Below are 16,433 nucleotides of genomic sequence, written 5' to 3'. Positions count from 1 at the left end.
CCCCAGCCACTGACCATCATCCCAGTGTGCTGGACGTTCTCCAGACACAGAACAAAAACACAGTCCCTGCCCCATGGAGCTGACAACCTAAGACTAAGACAAGAGACAGATGGGATCAGACAGACAGATGGGGGAGGTGCCCAGTTTGTACGCTGAGCCAACTGCTAATGAAGAGATTGTGAAATCTGTAAGAGAGGAAATTTACACAAAATAATAAAAAGCAGGATCCTGTTTATGAGTGAGGATAATGGCATGTTGGGGTACATTTGGCTGTACAGAGTGTGACCGACCCAGACCAGTGGGGTACAGGAGTCTGGTAGAGGGCAAATATACTGGTCACTGGATGAGTAGTTTTCGGTTCCCTGAGTGACCAGAGCAGGGGCTGCACTAGAGTAATCAGGAACCTGCTAGAACCAATTAAGACAGGCAGGATAATTAAGACACCTGGAGCCAATTAAACTGCTAGAATCAATTAGGACAGGCTAGCTAATCAGGGCACCTGAGTTTAAAAAGGACCTCGCTTCAGTTTGTGGCGTGCATGCGAGGAGCTGGGAGCAAGAGGCACAAGGAGCTGAGAGCGAGAAGACCTATTGTTGGAAGACTGAGAAGCACAAGCATTATCAGACACCAGGAGGAAGGTCCTGTGGTGAGGATAAAGGTGTTTGGAGGAGGCCATGGGGAAGTAGCCCAGGGAGTTGTAGGTGTCGTGCAACTGTACCAGGAGGCACTCTAGACAGCTGCAGTCCACAGGGCCCTGGGCTGGAACCTGGAGTAGAGGGCAGGCCCGGGTTCCCCCCAAACCTCCCAACTCCTGATCAAACACAGGAGGAATTGACCTGGACTGTGGCTTCTACCAGAGGGGAAGATCTCTGGGCTGTTTCCCAATCCACATGGTGAATCTGTGAGGCAAGAAAATCCACCAATAAGCGCAGGACCCACCAAGGTAGAGGAGGAACTTTGTCACAAGAGGTACACCCTGCATCTTCCAGCGTGGAGGTAAGCTGGCAGTGTGATTTGTCTCATGAACAGAAGATCACAGCCCAGCCCGGCTGTAAAACACTAGAAGGACTTTGTGTGAGCATTGCTGTAGAACGTACAAAAGGCTCTAGTTCTGTACGTCTAGGGTCTAGACCGAGGGCTCTGATTGTACTTTGTGTGTAACTATTTTTCCCCAATACTTCTACTTGCTATCACTGGAATCTCTAGACTTCATTAATTAAACTATGACTTGTTTTCACTCTATACGCATCTCAGACTGTCTACACTACAGAGGCACAGCTGTACTGCTGTAAGTCTCCCATGTCGCCTCTCTATGCCAACGAGAGAGAGCTCTCTCCTCTCGGCAGAATGAAACCCCCCACAAGCGGCGGTAGCTATGTCAGCAGGAGAGCGGCTCCCGCCAGCATAGTGCTGTCCACACCAGGGCTTTTGTGGGTGAAACTTATGTTGGTCAGGGGGATGTTTTTTTCATACCCCCTGACTGACAAAAGTGTTACCGACAAAAGTGCTAGTGTAGACATCACATAGGTGCTGTGCTAAGTGGATCGGTGATGGGAGGTGTAACTGTTAAGCTGGAACATCTGTGAATATAAGAGTACTGAGAGCGTCCAATGGAACAGGGGCTGGACTCTCCAGGGAGACTCTCAGAGGGCTCAGCGGTTTGAATGTGTCTATTGCTTCCCTGTTGAGAATATTTTGAAGTGCTGTAAAATCCACATGCTGTAAAATCTGGCGTGGTCTGCTCTTTACAGTTCTGTCAAGACAGCTCTGTTGTTTAGGGCTGTGAAAAATCTCACACGCACAACTATACTGGCAAAGGGATGAGTGTGGACACAGTTATAGTGGCAAAATGTCCACTACAAAAATTAAACAAACTAAATGCCCAGAAACTACTTTACTGCAGAGCTAAGAGTGCCCAGTGCTGTCTCCTGCCTGTCACCATATGGACGGTGCTAAACTTAAATTTCTGCAAACCAGAAAATGAACAATAAATGTACACGCCATCCCTGCATTGCCACCTTAACCCTGCTCCCATCCCTGCAGCTGGTAAGAGCCACTGGGAATGGTTCTCTAAGGGTGGTGCAAAGATTAACAACCTACCCCAGTCCCTGGGGTATTCCCCATCTGTTCAGGAGTTCACATCAAGGCTGGATGCCTTTCTGAAAATGATTTAGTCAAACAGAAGATGTTCAGCTCAGTACAGCAGTAACTGAAAGAAATTCTACAGTCTGTGATACAGGAGATCAGACTAGATGACCAAGTCATCCCTTCGGGGCTTAAAAATCTATGAATCTATAATAGATACAAGGAAGGACTAAGAACATCCCATTGTTTGTGTTGTGTTCACAGACGGGAATACCAGCATTTATCCGCATGCCCTGCAGCTGTGTGCACTGGGTCAGCTGTAGCTGTAGTCGCATGGTGAAGGGAGCAGTTGGAGCAGCCTGGCAGAGCTGTGACTGTGGTATGCAGAGAGGTGCAGGTGACCCCTGAGGGACCGAGTCTGCCCCATTTCAGTCTTGTAGGTTGTGTCACTAAAGGTACGCAAGGGGGAGTTCTTGCCCTGAGGATTGTCAGCGCTCTGGTGGGACATTGTGCCGTATTGCTCCTGTGCTCTGTTCCTGTAGTGTTGTGTAGCGGAGAAGGCCAGAGAGATAGTGCGCGTGTCACTGGCATGTGGGGTGATGCTGCATCAGGGCAGCATAATGGTTACACTGTAGGGGTGACGTGAACCTTAATTAGTCACTTCCCCTTCTAAGAACCGAGGGGACGGGAATCCTTACCCAGCGAGGTCACATTCACGTAGTTCTCCTGCATGACACCCCTGTAGAGGGCTCTCTGAGTGGGGTCCAGCAGAGCCCATTCTTCCCTGGTGAAATACACAGCCACCTCCTCGAAGGTCACCGGCCCCTGAAAGAGCAAGAGTCCCACACTCAGTACCTGCTGCCCCACTCACAGCCCCACCACTCATGGGGGAAAGGACCCAATCAAATGGAAGCTCTGGGTGGCTCACAGTCAGGAGTCCCACCCCCACCCCGCTCAGAGCATCCAGGAACCACCAGGGTGACGGGACAGAGAGAGCCCCTTGTCTCTCCCAGCAGATCCATCACACATACTAGCCACAGACTGATACAGGAGGTGGAGCCCCTAGCAGGGTGCAGGGAGAGCTCCGGAGAAGGAAGCCCAACACGCTCCTTGTTGTGAGGAGTTGGATATAAGAGGAGAGACATGTCCCCTACACCTCACATGTGGATGCCCCCGTCATCGCTCAGTAGCCAGTGGTTAGTCAGGTCAGGCTCCAGCACTAGGAGTGTGGTTCTTTTTCCTAACCCCAGCTAGGTGGGTTGTTTCCTGTTCCACAAATTAGGGCGTTTCCACCTCCGAACCCCATGCGTCTGTGTAGCGAGACCCAGTGCTATCCTGGCCAGACGAACTCCAGAGCTCACCTTTGGAGCCGGGCCAGGATACACGGGGCTGGGCTCAGAGTATGGACAGGACCAGCGGGTTGAGCATCAGCGTCCTCCCCCGTAGGGAAAGGCACGGAGCAGTCACATCCACCTCCGCAGCCGCTCAGAGAAGGGTTGGGAAGGGGAGACAGATGCTCTGAGGGTCGTCCAAGGGAAGGGGGAATGAGACGACCCTGGGGGCGGCAGCGGTATGGGAGGTGGAGGGGAGAGAGACGGAGAATGCGACAGAGCCAGGAGTGCGAACGGGATCAGGAGCAGAGGCAGAGATGGGGTCAGTGTCCCCAGCGGGCAGCACCTCTCGATGGCGTTCAGGGGCCAAGGGTACCGGGAGAGGAAGGGGGCCCTCAACGACATCGGGCCTGGGCACCGCAAGTTCAGCACCCGTAACCACGGTGTCGGGCAGGATGGCATCTGCAATTAGCCCCCGCTGGGAGGAAAGGCAGCACTTCGCCTCGGGGGGGTGCACCCAAGGGCTCTGGGCCCGCTCACTCGGCACTGTCCGTCGCCACAAGGGCCGTGGCTTGGTGCCATCTGTGGCTGTGCAGATGGACGAGCCCAGGAACACCCCAGGGCCGAGAGTGGAGGCAGCGGCCTGGGGAAGGGAAGGGAGAGGAGGAGGCAGCGTGACTAATGCTCCCCCCACATCGAGGCCTCTGGCAAAGGGGGCATCCTCCCGCTGGGTGAGCGGGGTCACACCCAGGGCCTCCATCTCCTGAAAACCGGAGCGAAAATCTCTCCCCGCCAGCAACCGAGTCAACAACTGCCTCGGCGCCGAGGGGGCGGGAGGGGCTCCATCCGAGGCCCCCCCAGGGAGGGACTCCAGGAGGAGGGCGGTGCCGTTCCCCACAGCATCCTCAGCTGGCTCCCCCTGCTGGGCCCTATGAGGGGGTGGGACGGACGGCTCGGCAGTAGCGGCCCCCCTCAGTCTTGCGGGGGTCCCCTCCCTCTCCGCGTCAAGGCAGGTGGTGAGACCGGGCCTCGCGTTTGACACATTCCCCTGTCTGAGCTCCCAGCACCTGGGTCTTGGCGGTCCCAAGCATTCCTCCGTGCCAGACCAGGGATCAGTCCCTCTGGACTGGCAGAGGGAGCACCGGGCCTCCCCCGAAGAGCAGAGAACCCGGTAATGGGCCCCATGGTGGGACACCAGAAAGGACTCCTCTAGCGTGGCTCTGGAGCTGCCGGCGGAAGGACAGGATGTGACAGAGGGCGGGGTCCTTCCAGCCCCGGGGGAGAGGTCTGATGACAGAAAGGGGTCTCCCCAGGATGGAGAGGAAGGGCAGTAGGTCAGCATGGGGCAGAAAGGGTGGGAAGGAGGTAAAATCCACCCGTACGCTCATGTCTTCCAGGGGTCAATGGGGGACATATTCGCCCCCTACCTCCAAGAAGAGGTGGCCTCCGACGCCAGGAAGACAACGATCTTCCTGTACATCTTGGAGGCTGCCACCGCGGCTGTGAGCCCCACCACCCGCGCCAACGCCCGCACGTAGGTCTCCATGTGGGGAGAGGTCGGCACCAGGAGGCTACAGACGCCAGGCTCCCTGCTTAGAGTGGGAAAGGGGCCCCGGCCGCCAGGGATGGAACTGGATGCGGCAGGTGAAGTAGTGGCGGGTGGATGGGCTGCAGCCACCTGGGCGTATGCTCTGGGGTCAAGGGAGGGACACCCCCAGAGCTGGTGGAGGGAATAGCAGGAGAAGGGGGGTCCCATGGTGGATGATGGGAGGATGGCCCTGACCACAGGGGGGGTTTCACCTTCCGAATGGGGCTCTTGCCCTTTTTCTTCCCCGGGCCTTTTTTAGTGGCCGAGGGGGCTCCCCCAAAACTGGAGGGGGCAGGGGCCACGGCAGCCTCAGAATCCGTTCTTGTGTTTGCTGGTGGCGCCCCCTATCGGGGCAATGGCAGAGGGGCCGGCGGTGGTGGTGGAGAGGTTAGCAGCAGGGAGAGATGGGAGAGCTGGCAGGAGGGGGCCACAGGGTCAGCATGAGAGGCCCCACCCACACTCTCCCCTGCAATTCTGGGAAGGGGCAGGAGGGAGCACCGGTGGGGGGCGGGAGATGGAGGGAGAAGGGGAAGGGGAAAGGCCAACCACTCCTCCCGCTAGGCTGCGGGCAGGGCAGGAAGGTGCCAATGGAGGGAGGGCTTGGGGAGGCCGATCGAGGCGAGGCAGAATGGGGGTACCTGCTCCTCTGGCTGCACTGGGAAGGGGAGGGACCACAATACCAATGGGAGGGTGCAGTGAAGGGAGGGCAATGTAAAAAAGGGAAAGGGGCACAAGTACTTAGGGAGGGAACGTGGCGCACGCAGCCGGGGGCTGAGTGAGGAGGGAGCAGTGCAGGGAAAGGGGGAGGGAGCAGACTGAAGACAGGCTGGGGGAGGGCCAGGCAAATGAACACAAACTCCCAAGGGGTCAAGGCGGAAGGAGGGTGGAGGAAAATGGGTAGTAAGGGGCAGGGGGGCAGGCAGCAAGGGGAAGGGGGGAAACTGCTGCAAGGAGGCTGGTGGGCAAGCCGGGGGGGGGGGGGGGGGCCCACTGGCCAAACAGAGCTGGGGAGCCCACTGGCCAAACAGAGCTGGGGAAGGCAGGGCCAGTCCGAGGGGTATGGGGAAGGCCGTGAAGGAAGCAGCTGTGTCGAGGGGCGAAGAGCTGGTCCAGAGGGTAGGTGGGGGTGGTGAGAGGGGGGGAGGGCTCCATGCCCCCTCCCCACAACACCAGTAGCTCTCACCAGCACAGGAGCAGAGATGGAAGAGTCCCTCAGACCCGCAACAAACCCCCTCCCGTGTCCTGCAGCCGTCCTGTGACTCCTCCTTTTCCTCCTCCTCGCCCACAGCAGCAGGCAGCCAGGAGACCCCAGGGAGGGTGGTGGGGCCTCACGTCCCTTCGGAGGGCAGGGTAGTCCAGCCAGTGGCAGCCAGGGAGTGCTCCCGCCAGCGGCAGCCAGAGAACTGGCCACATTGCATTGGGGCGGAGGGGGCTCCCGCTGACCCAGCAGTGGATCAGGGGAACTGGAGGTATAAAAGGCCCAGCCCCCAACTCAGCTGGAGCGGAGACAGATGCATCCTCGTAGCTCCAGACTGCGGCTTTGCTGGAGCCAAGACACACCCTGCTCCCGGAGGAACCCGGGGACCTGCCGTGACTGCCACTGGCTACCGACCCCAGGCAGACAGGCCCGCCGCTGACCCAGGTACGCCCCGAGGGGAGGGGAGGGAGGAAGTGGCCCGGGGCAGCGTGAAGCGCGGTCAGCGTACTGCGGCTGGACTCCCTGCTAACCCAGCGGCGGATCACTCCACCACTGTTAAGCCCTGGGCTGGGACTGCTGGAGTCGGGTAGGCCCCGGGCCCCCCACTTTTGGGGTGGCAGCCTGCCCACCGTAGGCCAGCGTTCACCTGCCAAAGCCAGGGTGCTAGACTGTTCACCGCTCTGCCCCACCTAAGGGCCTAGAACCCACAGACTCCTGGGTGGCCCTGCTCCTGCCTGAGGATCATAACCCTGATACTGACAGGGGTTTTCGCCTGTTAGGGAGGTCGGGACACAGACACCTGGACTACTTATTCCCCTGAGATGAGGCAGGTGCTGCGGCCTCCCTCCGACCCAGAAGGGGAAGGATGATTACACCACCACTACAGTCTGTTCCTGGAATCTAAGCCTCTCATTAAACAGATCCCAGCAGGTTTCCACCCCGGCCTCCTCCCTTCCCCACCCTGTGTATTTCCTGCCCCGCTCCAACCTCCAAACCAGACTGCACAAACCTTCCCACCTCCTGTGCATTTGCTGCCCCTCTCCCTCCTGCAGGAACCCACCAGCAACCCCCCAGTGATCCCTACCTGGACTGGCTCCTCTGCAGCCATTTCCCTTCCCTGTCCCATGGGAGACTGGGATCAGCTGGAGCGAAACGTGGGCGTCATTCTGCAGCCTGGCAGGGTGAGAAGGGCAGTTGTGGAAGTTTCAGAACAGACTTTAGTTCATTTCACATCACGATTCCCCCAGGCCCTTTCCCTGCAGACAGACAACCCAGATTCTGCCATGCTGGGAACATGTTTGATCGCTTTATTGCCGTGTAGACCTGGCCGCTCCTGCCAGGCAAAGCCCACACAGTTTTAAGCCCCCAGAAAAGAGCAGAACCAAAGGAGTCACTTTGGGGCATTACCCCGACACTGACCCCCGAGCCGTGCACATCCCAGCTGGGGGGATATGGAGTCAGGAACTGGCTTTTCTTCTCCCAGATCACAATGGAAGCTGCAGTCTCTGACCCAGGAAGCTGAATCCTAATACCCAGGACAGAGAGTTTGAGCCGCCTTCCCTCTTTTAGCAACAAGCAGAACCCTGTGGTAAGAGCAGTTAATGAAACCCCCTCCTGAGAGGGACAATTGTTCATGGTACTAGTAGTCTTTCCTTGCAGTGACTCCGGATTAACACTACTCTCAATGACACCAGAAGCACAGTTCAGAAAGGATGAGGCCAGAATCCTCTTCTGCAGATCACTGTGTGGGACTCCTAACCCCCTTCCCACCTCCCTCACCCCCAGATCTAGGACAAGGACTCAGGAAGAATTTTCCCTACAGAACCTGAAGTTCCTGCAGTTTTCCAGAGGGAAGAGAAGCAAAAATCTGCTGGTGGTTTCACCTCTCAATGTCTGATAAGTGGATAGAAAGTTATCACCAGCCTCTGCTGGCCACTCACACAGGCAGAGGGAGCCCTGGGGGGTGCATCTTTAACGGGAGAATGGAGGGCCAAAACACTGAAGACATGTCCATGCCCTGTCACTAGCAAATAATGGCCACCATGGATCCATCCCAGAGGTGGCTGCATCTTAGCACTGCGGGAATCAACCCTTCACAGAGACCATTTGTCATGGGGTTTGGGAAACTTCTGGACCCACGCTGCACTCAGAGAGACCTCCTCATCCTGTGCCGGCTGGAACAGAGAAAAGGGTCCAGCCAACTCTCCTGTTACCAGCTGGGAACCACTGATCCCCAAAACGGGGGGAGGTCTCTGGCTTTGACGTGTATTAAATATGTGGCTGGTCTCTTTGATCGGCAAACATTTTAACAGAGATAAAGGGGGGAACAAATGACTTTCAAAGGAGAGGAGGAAGATGATCCTTGTGCAATTTAACCCTCTTAAGTCCAGGATTTGTAATTGCCGTTTGATAATGACATAGAAAGAGGCAAACCTGAGATCTGAGTCCATGTTCAGCAATGGAAGAGAAAAGGCAGAAATGTGAGGAATGTGGGTCTAGTTTTGTAAATTTGAGAAAAGTGACAAATGGGGGGGGTGATGTCAGTGGTGGAGATGAGGTGAAAGCTGAACGTGTTTCCCATCAGTAACTGACGAGTGAAGAGAGACAAGGGGGCGACATGGGCACAGATTTGAGACCCGGGTTGGAGAATCGGGGGAGGGTCCATCTGGGGTTGTTGGTATTTGATAATCAGAGCGGGGGGGGGGGGATCTCGGGGCACGTTCAGTCCGGGACAGACACCGGGAGACAAGGGGGATATTCGAGGTTTGGATCCAACCCGTGAGACGGGCGGAGAAAAGCGGGTCCCAGACTCGGGATCTGCTCCCAGGGCAGGAACGTAACCGGGGGGGGGGAATTATCGGGGGGGGCAAGTGGCACAAACAATTAACTCCCCCCCCGCAACTCCAGTTTCTCCCCCCACCCCCCGGGGATTTCCTGCTGCCCCGAGACAGTTACCCTCCCCCCGCACTGACCCCCCGCGACTCCGGCTCCGCCCACCCCGCAGGTGACCCCCGGCCCGCAGTGACCCGGCTCCGGCTCTTACCGGGGAGTGGGGGAAGGAGGTGCGAGCCGGGCAGCAGAAGCCGGAAGTGACGCACCCGCGGGTCCGGCGCGAGGCGGTTCCGTTAGGACGGTTGGAGCGAGCGCGCCGCGCGCAGGGGGGCGGAGCCGGGAGCTGCCCCGGGTTGGGGGGCGGGGCCAGAGCCCAGGCGCGCGGGGGTTGCCTCATCCCAAAGTGGGAGGGGGGCGCCGGGCTGCGGGGAGGGGGACTTGGCAGGGGGTGCAAGGCGGGGGCGGGGGGTTGGCAGAGGGGGCGGTGCCCGGGGGCAGCGGGGGCGGGGCTGGCTGCGGGGATTGTTAACCGTTTCCCGCCCCACGTTGAAACGCTCCACCAGCCCGGGCCCGTGTGTGCTGGAGAAACGGCTCTCCCTGGCAGTGTGCCCCTTGGGGTGCACGGAGCATGCGCACAGGAACTGAGCATGCGCAGTCACCTCGGCTGTAGCCACTGCCCTTCTCCCTGCCCTTACTTGCCATCACAGTCTGTGGGCTGCTTTTCACAGGGGCTAAAAAGGGGCGAATCGGAGCAGGGGGGTGGCCAGGGTCTGAGCTGGGGGCAGAAATTGACTCGTCAGGGGGGTGAAGCAGCTGGAGCAGGGTTAGGAGAGGGGCTGGCAGAGGGTAAAACCCCAGCGCAGGCAAGGGCAGAGGGGGTAACAGTGACCCCAGTGGCCTGAGACACCCGTGTTTGCAAAAATAGGGTGGGGGGCACAGGGGCTTTTTTATTTCCCCTCCCCAGACAGCACCTCTCAGCATGGGCTGGGTGCTTAAAGGCACCAGGGCTAGTCCCCCGCAGCTCCTCTGTCTGCTGTCACCTCCCGAGGTGGTGCAGGAGACTTCATTCAGTGAACTATTTTCCATACGCGCCCCCCCCCCCCCCTCAGAAACAGAGAATCCCTTACCAGTGCATCTGACGGCATAAAATCTCCCAGCACTTCACCAATTTGTCTTCTCTGCTGCTGGGACTCCCTGAATTACTTTTATCACTTCATCATTTTGCTTTGTTATTGTGCAGATGCAGGTCTTTGTGCTATTTCATTCCTATTTTAACAACAAGTCCTCCTCGCAAATCTGTGTAAGTACGTACTTGCTAGTAGTAGCAATGACAGCTGTGTTTCTAGCATTGCACTTGCGATGTTTCTGAGGTGATTTCTAATTTGGAATTTTTAATTCTAACATTTTTCACTTCAGTGGTAAATTGATCATCTTTTAGTGCTAGTTCTTGCGTTGAAACGATCCCACATCTACGCACACACTGCTGGGGGTTGAAAGAATTTCACTTTTCAGATGTGGGATTTTGAACCCAAGCCTCCATCCAGAGACCAGAACACCCAAGTGAGGAGATAATAAAGTTCTACTACGCCTGGTGCTTTAGACCACTCAGACACCACAAATAACGTTTCAATGACCTCACTCTCTTTTTTTTTTTTTTTTTACAATCCTCTATTAAGAGGCACTTGTGCACCAGCCTGGGTCGTTTGGAAGCCCAAGACTTCATGCTGCCGCCCCCCGCCACTGTGGAGTTTTAGCAAATCAGGACGAGTCAGCAAATAAGAACTACCTTTGGTCTCGATCACGGCTCCTGGCAGCGAATTGCACCAGAGAGCAGTTTTGTGGGGTTTTTTTTACAAGCGTGCGAGGAAACTGCTAGCTGTAGGAACTGGCGAGATCAGCGAGCCGTTTTTCACAATTGCTGTTTTTCACAATCCCTTACCTATGAGTAACTGCTACAGGTATTGCATCCGAAGAAGTGAGGTTTTTACTCACGAAAGCTTATGCCCAAATAAATCTGTTAGTCTTTAAGGTGCCACCAGACTCCTTGTTACTACAGGTAGCAGCCCTGTTAGTCTGTATCCACAAAAAGAACAGGTGCCTTGTGGCACCTTAGAGACTAAGGTAGCACATTCGGGGGTGGGGGCAGTTTCTGGCATGGACCAGCCCCCCCCTCCACAGGGCTGGGGATCTGTCAGCTTGCAGAGGAATGGACCAATCAGCTGCGGATACAGAGAGGGCATCAGGCCACACCTCCATCCCTGTCTCTCTCTCTCTCCTGCAACTTAAGGTGTGGGGACTCCTGGGTTCTCGCCCCCAACAAGCCCCTGGCGCTGGTTGGTCCGGTGCAGGGCGCCTCTGTCTCCCGCTGCTGCTGTGCATCACCCCATTGCCCTTGACTGCTGGCAGGGGCCGCCGGTAAGGCCGGGTGGGGTTTGCAGACACAGGAAGGGGCTGGAGCAGCTGGGAGCGGTGGGTGCCGGGAGGAAGGAGAACAAAGCCCAGAGGCAAGGGGGGGGGCTGGAACGATTTGTGCAGGGGGGCTGAGAGCCACTGAACCGAACTGTAACCACTGGGGATGATGGAAACCGCTTCCAGCCCGGGGGGTGCAGCAGCTGCCCCCCCAATTCCTGGGCACAGCGCTCCCAGCTCCCAGGGCTGGGGGCCCTGGCACAGAACAGACGCGGCTGCTGCCTCCCTTGTGATCCGGGGCAGCTGCTGCTAGGGGGGAGCCTGGCCCGGCCGGGGGGGCTTTCTCCAGCTGGGACCCGCCCCCGGGCAGCCCCGGGAGTGAGAGACGGGGGGGCGGGCGCTGGGCCGGGCAGGAAAGTGACTCTCCGCCCCGGGAACCTGGGAGAAGCTTCAGAGCTGCCCCCGGCACAGCTGGGATTGGAGGGGGGGCGGTTGGGTGACTAGATGTCCTGATTTTATAGGGACAGTCCCAATTTTTGGGTCCTTTTCTTACATAGGCTCCTATTACCCCCCCCCCACCCCCTGTCCTGATTTTTCACACTTGCTGTCTGGTCACCCTGGAGGGGAGGCAGAGACTGGGGCCTGGCGAGGGTCCTCTGTGGTGTGGGGGGAGGTGTCGGGGGGAACTGGAATTGCAGCGGGGAAGGTCAGTGGGATGAGGGGGGTAACTCGGGGGGGGGAGGTGAGTTTTTGGATCCGGTCCCTGTTTGTGACACTTGCCTCTCACCCCCGATACAAATTCTCTCTAGTTCTGCCCCTTTGCACTCTCCTTATCTCACACGTGGCGATTTCCCCCCCCCTTCCCCTCAGATGATCAGCTCTCTCATCTCTCCTGATTTTCTGATGTTCTCTCCATCCTCAAGTGTCCATTTAAACTCTCTGATGTGGGAGATTTTCCCACCCACTGTATCTGCAGTGATTTGTCCTAGTCCCGGTGGGAAATTGTTGCATTGAGTCGGGGTCAGTGGGGCCACCTGCCCATCCCCCACTGCTGCCCTCTTCCCTCATCCAGGGACCTTCCAGCTTCCCCTCCCTGACCCCCTTCAAACTGGTTCCCCCCCCCAGGGCTCCCTGCGGCCCGTGTGAATGGGGGGGGGGGGAACCGTCACTTTCTGTTTGTGTTGGACAGTCACATAAAATCCCTTCAAACTGTCCCCCTTTCCCCTCTCCTTATTTAATAGCAACATAAAATCCCCTCAGATACTGGTGTTTTTCTTCTCATGTGATCAAATACATAGTTTGGGACTTGCTTTTTTTCTGCAAATCTCAAAGATTGATATAAAATACTCCAAAATTTTACCCCTTTTCTCTCTAGTTCTCTATTACTAATTGAATACACCCTGAGCTTTTTCCCTGTCTCTCTAATTATAAAATATGAACAATCTCAGATTTACCCTTTTTCTCAAATTCTTGAACATGGCTATAAAATCTTTGCAAATGTCTCCCATTTCCTCGCTATTCATTTATCGACTATTGATGTGAAATACACTCAGATTTTACCTCATATCAACAACTAATATGAAATCCCTCTGATTTTCCACTTTCCTCTCTATAATTTGCAAAAATGGATCCAAAATCCCTCAGATTTCCAGCCTTTCTCTTTCATTTCTGAACACTGATCTCAGATTTCAGGTTTTGCCTCTGTCTATGTCATTATGAAATGTCAGTTAAAAATCCTCTCGGCTTTGGGGCTGTTCCCCACGTTCCTAAATCACAACAACTTCTTCCTTGGGGGGAACCTGTTGCCCTGAGTCGTTCTCCATCCTGGAGGTCGCAGAGGGTTAAATTGCCCAGTCCTCATCTTCCCCCCTCTCCTTTGAGAATCATTTGTCCCCCCGTTTATCTCTGTTAAAATGTTTGCCTATGAATGAGATCAGCCATATCTCTAATACACGTCAAAGCCAGAGGCCTCCCCCTGTTTGGGGATCAGTGGCCCCCACCTGGTAACAGGAGAGTTGGCTGGACCCTTTTCTCTGCTCCAGCTGGCACAGGATGAGGAGGTCTCTCTGAGTGCAGTGTGGGTCCAGAAGTTTCCCAAACCTCATGACAAATGTCCTCCATGAGGGGTTGCTTCCCACCGTGCTAAGATGCAGCCACCTCTGGGGTGGATCCAGGTGCCCATTATTTGCTAGTGACAGGGCATGGACATGTCTTACCTATTTTGGCCCTCCAGGCCATCCCTTCTCCTGTTATAGAAGCATCCCGCAGGGCTCCCTCTGCCTCTGTGAATGGCTGGCGGGGGGTGTGTGTGTGATAAATCTCTATCCACTTATCAACCACTGTGAGGTGAAACCACCACCGATTTTGCTCCTCTCCCCTGCAATTCTGGACAACTGCAGAAACTTCATGTTCTGTAGGGAGAATCAGGGCCACCTGGGCAGGGGGCAAGTGGGACAATTTGCCCCGGGCCCCGCAGGGGCCCCCACGAGAGTTTTTCGGGGCCCCTGGAGCAGGGTCCTTCACTCACTCCGCGGCACCCGGAAAACTCTCGTGGCACCCAGGCCCCCAGAGCTTCTTCCGCTCCAGGTCTTCGGTGGCGGGGGGTCCTTCCGCTCCGGACCTGCCGCCGAAGTGCCCTGAAGACCCGCGGTGGGGGGTCCTTCCGCCCCGGGACCTGCCGCCGAAGTGCCCTGAAGACCCGCGGTGGGGGGTCCTTCCGCCCCGGGACCTGCCGCCGAAGCACTGGGTCTTCGGCGGCAATTTGGCGGTGGGGACCCCCTGCTGCCGAAGACCCCAGGCCCCCTGAATCCTCTAGGCGGCCCTGGGGAGAATTCTTGCCCTGAGTCCTTGTCCTAGATCTGGGGGTGAGGGAGGTGGGAAGGGGGTTAGGAGTCCCACACAGTGATCTGCTGAAGAGGATTCTGGCCCCCTCCTTTCTGAACTGTGCTTCTGGTGTCATTGAGACCAGTGTTAATCCGGAGTCATGGCAAGGAAAGACAAGGAGTGACTCCAGATGAACAGTTGGGCCAATGAGATCAGCACCTGTCCCCATGGGGAGGTGGGTTCATTAGCTGCTCCCCCCAGAGAGCTCTGGTTGTTGCTAAAGGAGGGAAGCTGCTCAAACGCTCTGTCCCCCTCTGCTCAGGATATTGGGGTTTGGCTTCCTGGGTCAGATGCTGCAGCCTCCGCTGTGATCTGGGAGACCAGGCTTAGCAGCTGTTGCTCCATGGGGGTCTGCGAGGAAGTGACCTTAATTAAAGCTTCTTCTCTGCCCATCAAGTTGAGTCCTTTCTCCAGCTGGTACTAGCCCCCTAGGGCAGCCCTAGGCCGTTAATACTAAATTCTGAGCCAGAGACTCCAGGTAATCGAGAGGGACCTCAGGGAAAGTGCTGGGGTCTGGCATGAAAGTGACTCTCTCCTCGTTTCTCCTCCCATCTGCAATTGTGAGGAGAAAATCCACCCATGGGGGAGCAAAGAACCCAGGAATGGGGCTTTCCCAGCCAGAGGGGCAGGGAGAGGGGACTGGGCAAAGGAGATAGAAGGGGAAAGAGAGACTGAAAGGGAAGTGGGAGAAAAGTGGGGAGAGAGATTTCCAGGACTCTGATCTGTGTAGACACAGGTATTGCAGCACTCCTGGGCAGTGTCACTTTGCTGTGGACAAGATGAGGTTCAGAGAGAGGAAAAGCCAGTTCCTGACTCCATATCCCCACCAGCTGGGGTGTGGCTGCCATGGAGTCATTGTCAGTGGGAATCTCCCCAAGTCATTCCTTTGGTTCTGCTCTTTTCTAATAAAGACTTTGTTACTGGAAAGGCTTAGAAATGTCTCTGTGGGCTTAGACTGGCAGGTGGGGCCAGGTCTACACTGTAACAAAGAGATCAAGCAATTTCCCAGCATGGGAATCTGGGGTGTCTGTCTGCAGGGAAAGGGCCTGGGGGTATCGTGCTGTGAAATGAACTAAACAGGGCCGGCGCTACCATTAAGGCGAAGTAGGCGGTTGCCTAGGGCACCAAGATTTGGGGGCGCCAAAAAGCGGTGCCCCCAATTTTGTTTTTTACAGTGTTTTCAGTCTGGGCTGCCGGCGGCGCACTGACACGTGCGGCTCAGAGTCCCTCTCCCAGCGCAGCGGCCGCTCCATGCAATTATTGTCATTGCCGGCGGGGGCGGCGTGCTCGGGGAGGGGGTGTAGCAGAGGTGAGCTGGGGTGGGGAGCTCTGCAGCAGCTTTCCCCCCCCACACCTGGAGGCACCCCCTCCCCCCGAGGCAGCTCCCCCCGCCCCCCAGCCCGGGGAGCCGTGCGGCAGCTCCCCACCCCAGCTCATCTCTGCTACGCCCCCTCCCCGAGCGCGTGGTCGCCGCTCCACTTCTCCCACCTCCCAGGCTTGCGGCGCCAATCAGCTGTTTGGCGCCGCAAGCCTGGGAGGGGAGGAAAATTAGAGCGGGAGCGGTGTGCTCGGGGAGGAGGCGGAGCAGAGGTGAGCTGGGGTGGGGAGCTGCCGCACGGCTCCCCGGGGGGGAGCTGCCGTGGGGGGAGCGCCTCAGGGCGGGGGGGGGAGCGGGGAGCTGCCGCAGGGCTGAGGGGGGGCGCAAGGTGGAACTTTCGCCTAGGGCGCGAAACATCCTTGCACCGGCCCTGGAACTAAAGCCTCCTTCCGTCTAGCTGCTGGGGAGCTGAGGTGGCAGATCCTTGCCCAAAGAAAACTTCCTCGGACTGCATGCTGTCAAAATCACCATTTTATAAATGTTCTCCATACAAATCACATAACTCAGAACCACCCCTACCAGGCGAACCATTTCCCTAGCCACCGCCAATGACCATTCTTCTTATGACTAGAAACGCTTTCTGATAACAGCAATAAAATGTACGTGGCAGAGACACCGAACCCCAAAGTCGGCTGTCCAAACATTCCTTCTGTTTTCGTGGACCCTGAACGCCCTTTTCCCGACCTCCCATGGGAATACACGGGGTGGAGAAAGGGAGGAGGATGGGGG

General features: G+C 56.8%; 2 protein-coding genes across 3 annotated transcripts in view; one reads left to right on the top strand and one right to left on the bottom strand.

The window, feature by feature from the left end:
- Positions 1-562: 562 nt before the first annotated feature.
- On the bottom strand, positions 563-10,231 carry LOC128823110 (zinc finger protein 3-like). 2 transcript variants are annotated; one of them, XM_054005216.1, is made up of 4 exons: positions 10,162-10,231; positions 7,287-7,375; positions 2,784-2,910; positions 563-899 (listed from the first exon to the last, which is right to left on the bottom strand). In XM_054005216.1, the coding sequence occupies exons 1-4, from the start codon at positions 10,167-10,169 to the stop codon at positions 851-853; spliced, it is 273 nt and encodes a 90-aa protein (XP_053861191.1). In that variant the 5' UTR covers positions 10,170-10,231; the 3' UTR covers positions 563-850. The 2 variants fall into 2 exon arrangements, with proteins under 2 accessions (XP_053861191.1, XP_053861190.1); XM_054005215.1 differs by lacking the exon at positions 10,162-10,231 and adding an exon at positions 9,246-9,364.
- A 21-nt stretch (positions 10,232-10,252) lies between these two features.
- Positions 10,253-16,433, top strand: part of LOC128822973 (zinc finger protein 850-like) — an 81,939-nt gene continuing 75,758 nt past the window's right edge. The window contains exons 1-2 of the mRNA XM_054004899.1: positions 10,253-10,334; positions 11,322-11,449. The gene's annotated coding sequence lies outside the window, so the exon portion shown is untranslated. The remainder of the gene's footprint in view (positions 10,335-11,321; positions 11,450-16,433) is intronic.

Source organism: Malaclemys terrapin, chromosome 15 (genome assembly GCF_027887155.1).
Source record: "Malaclemys terrapin pileata isolate rMalTer1 chromosome 15, rMalTer1.hap1, whole genome shotgun sequence".
In the NCBI taxonomy this organism is placed as follows: domain Eukaryota; kingdom Metazoa; phylum Chordata; order Testudines; family Emydidae; genus Malaclemys; species Malaclemys terrapin.
This window is presented reverse-complemented; position numbering and strand designations above follow the sequence as displayed.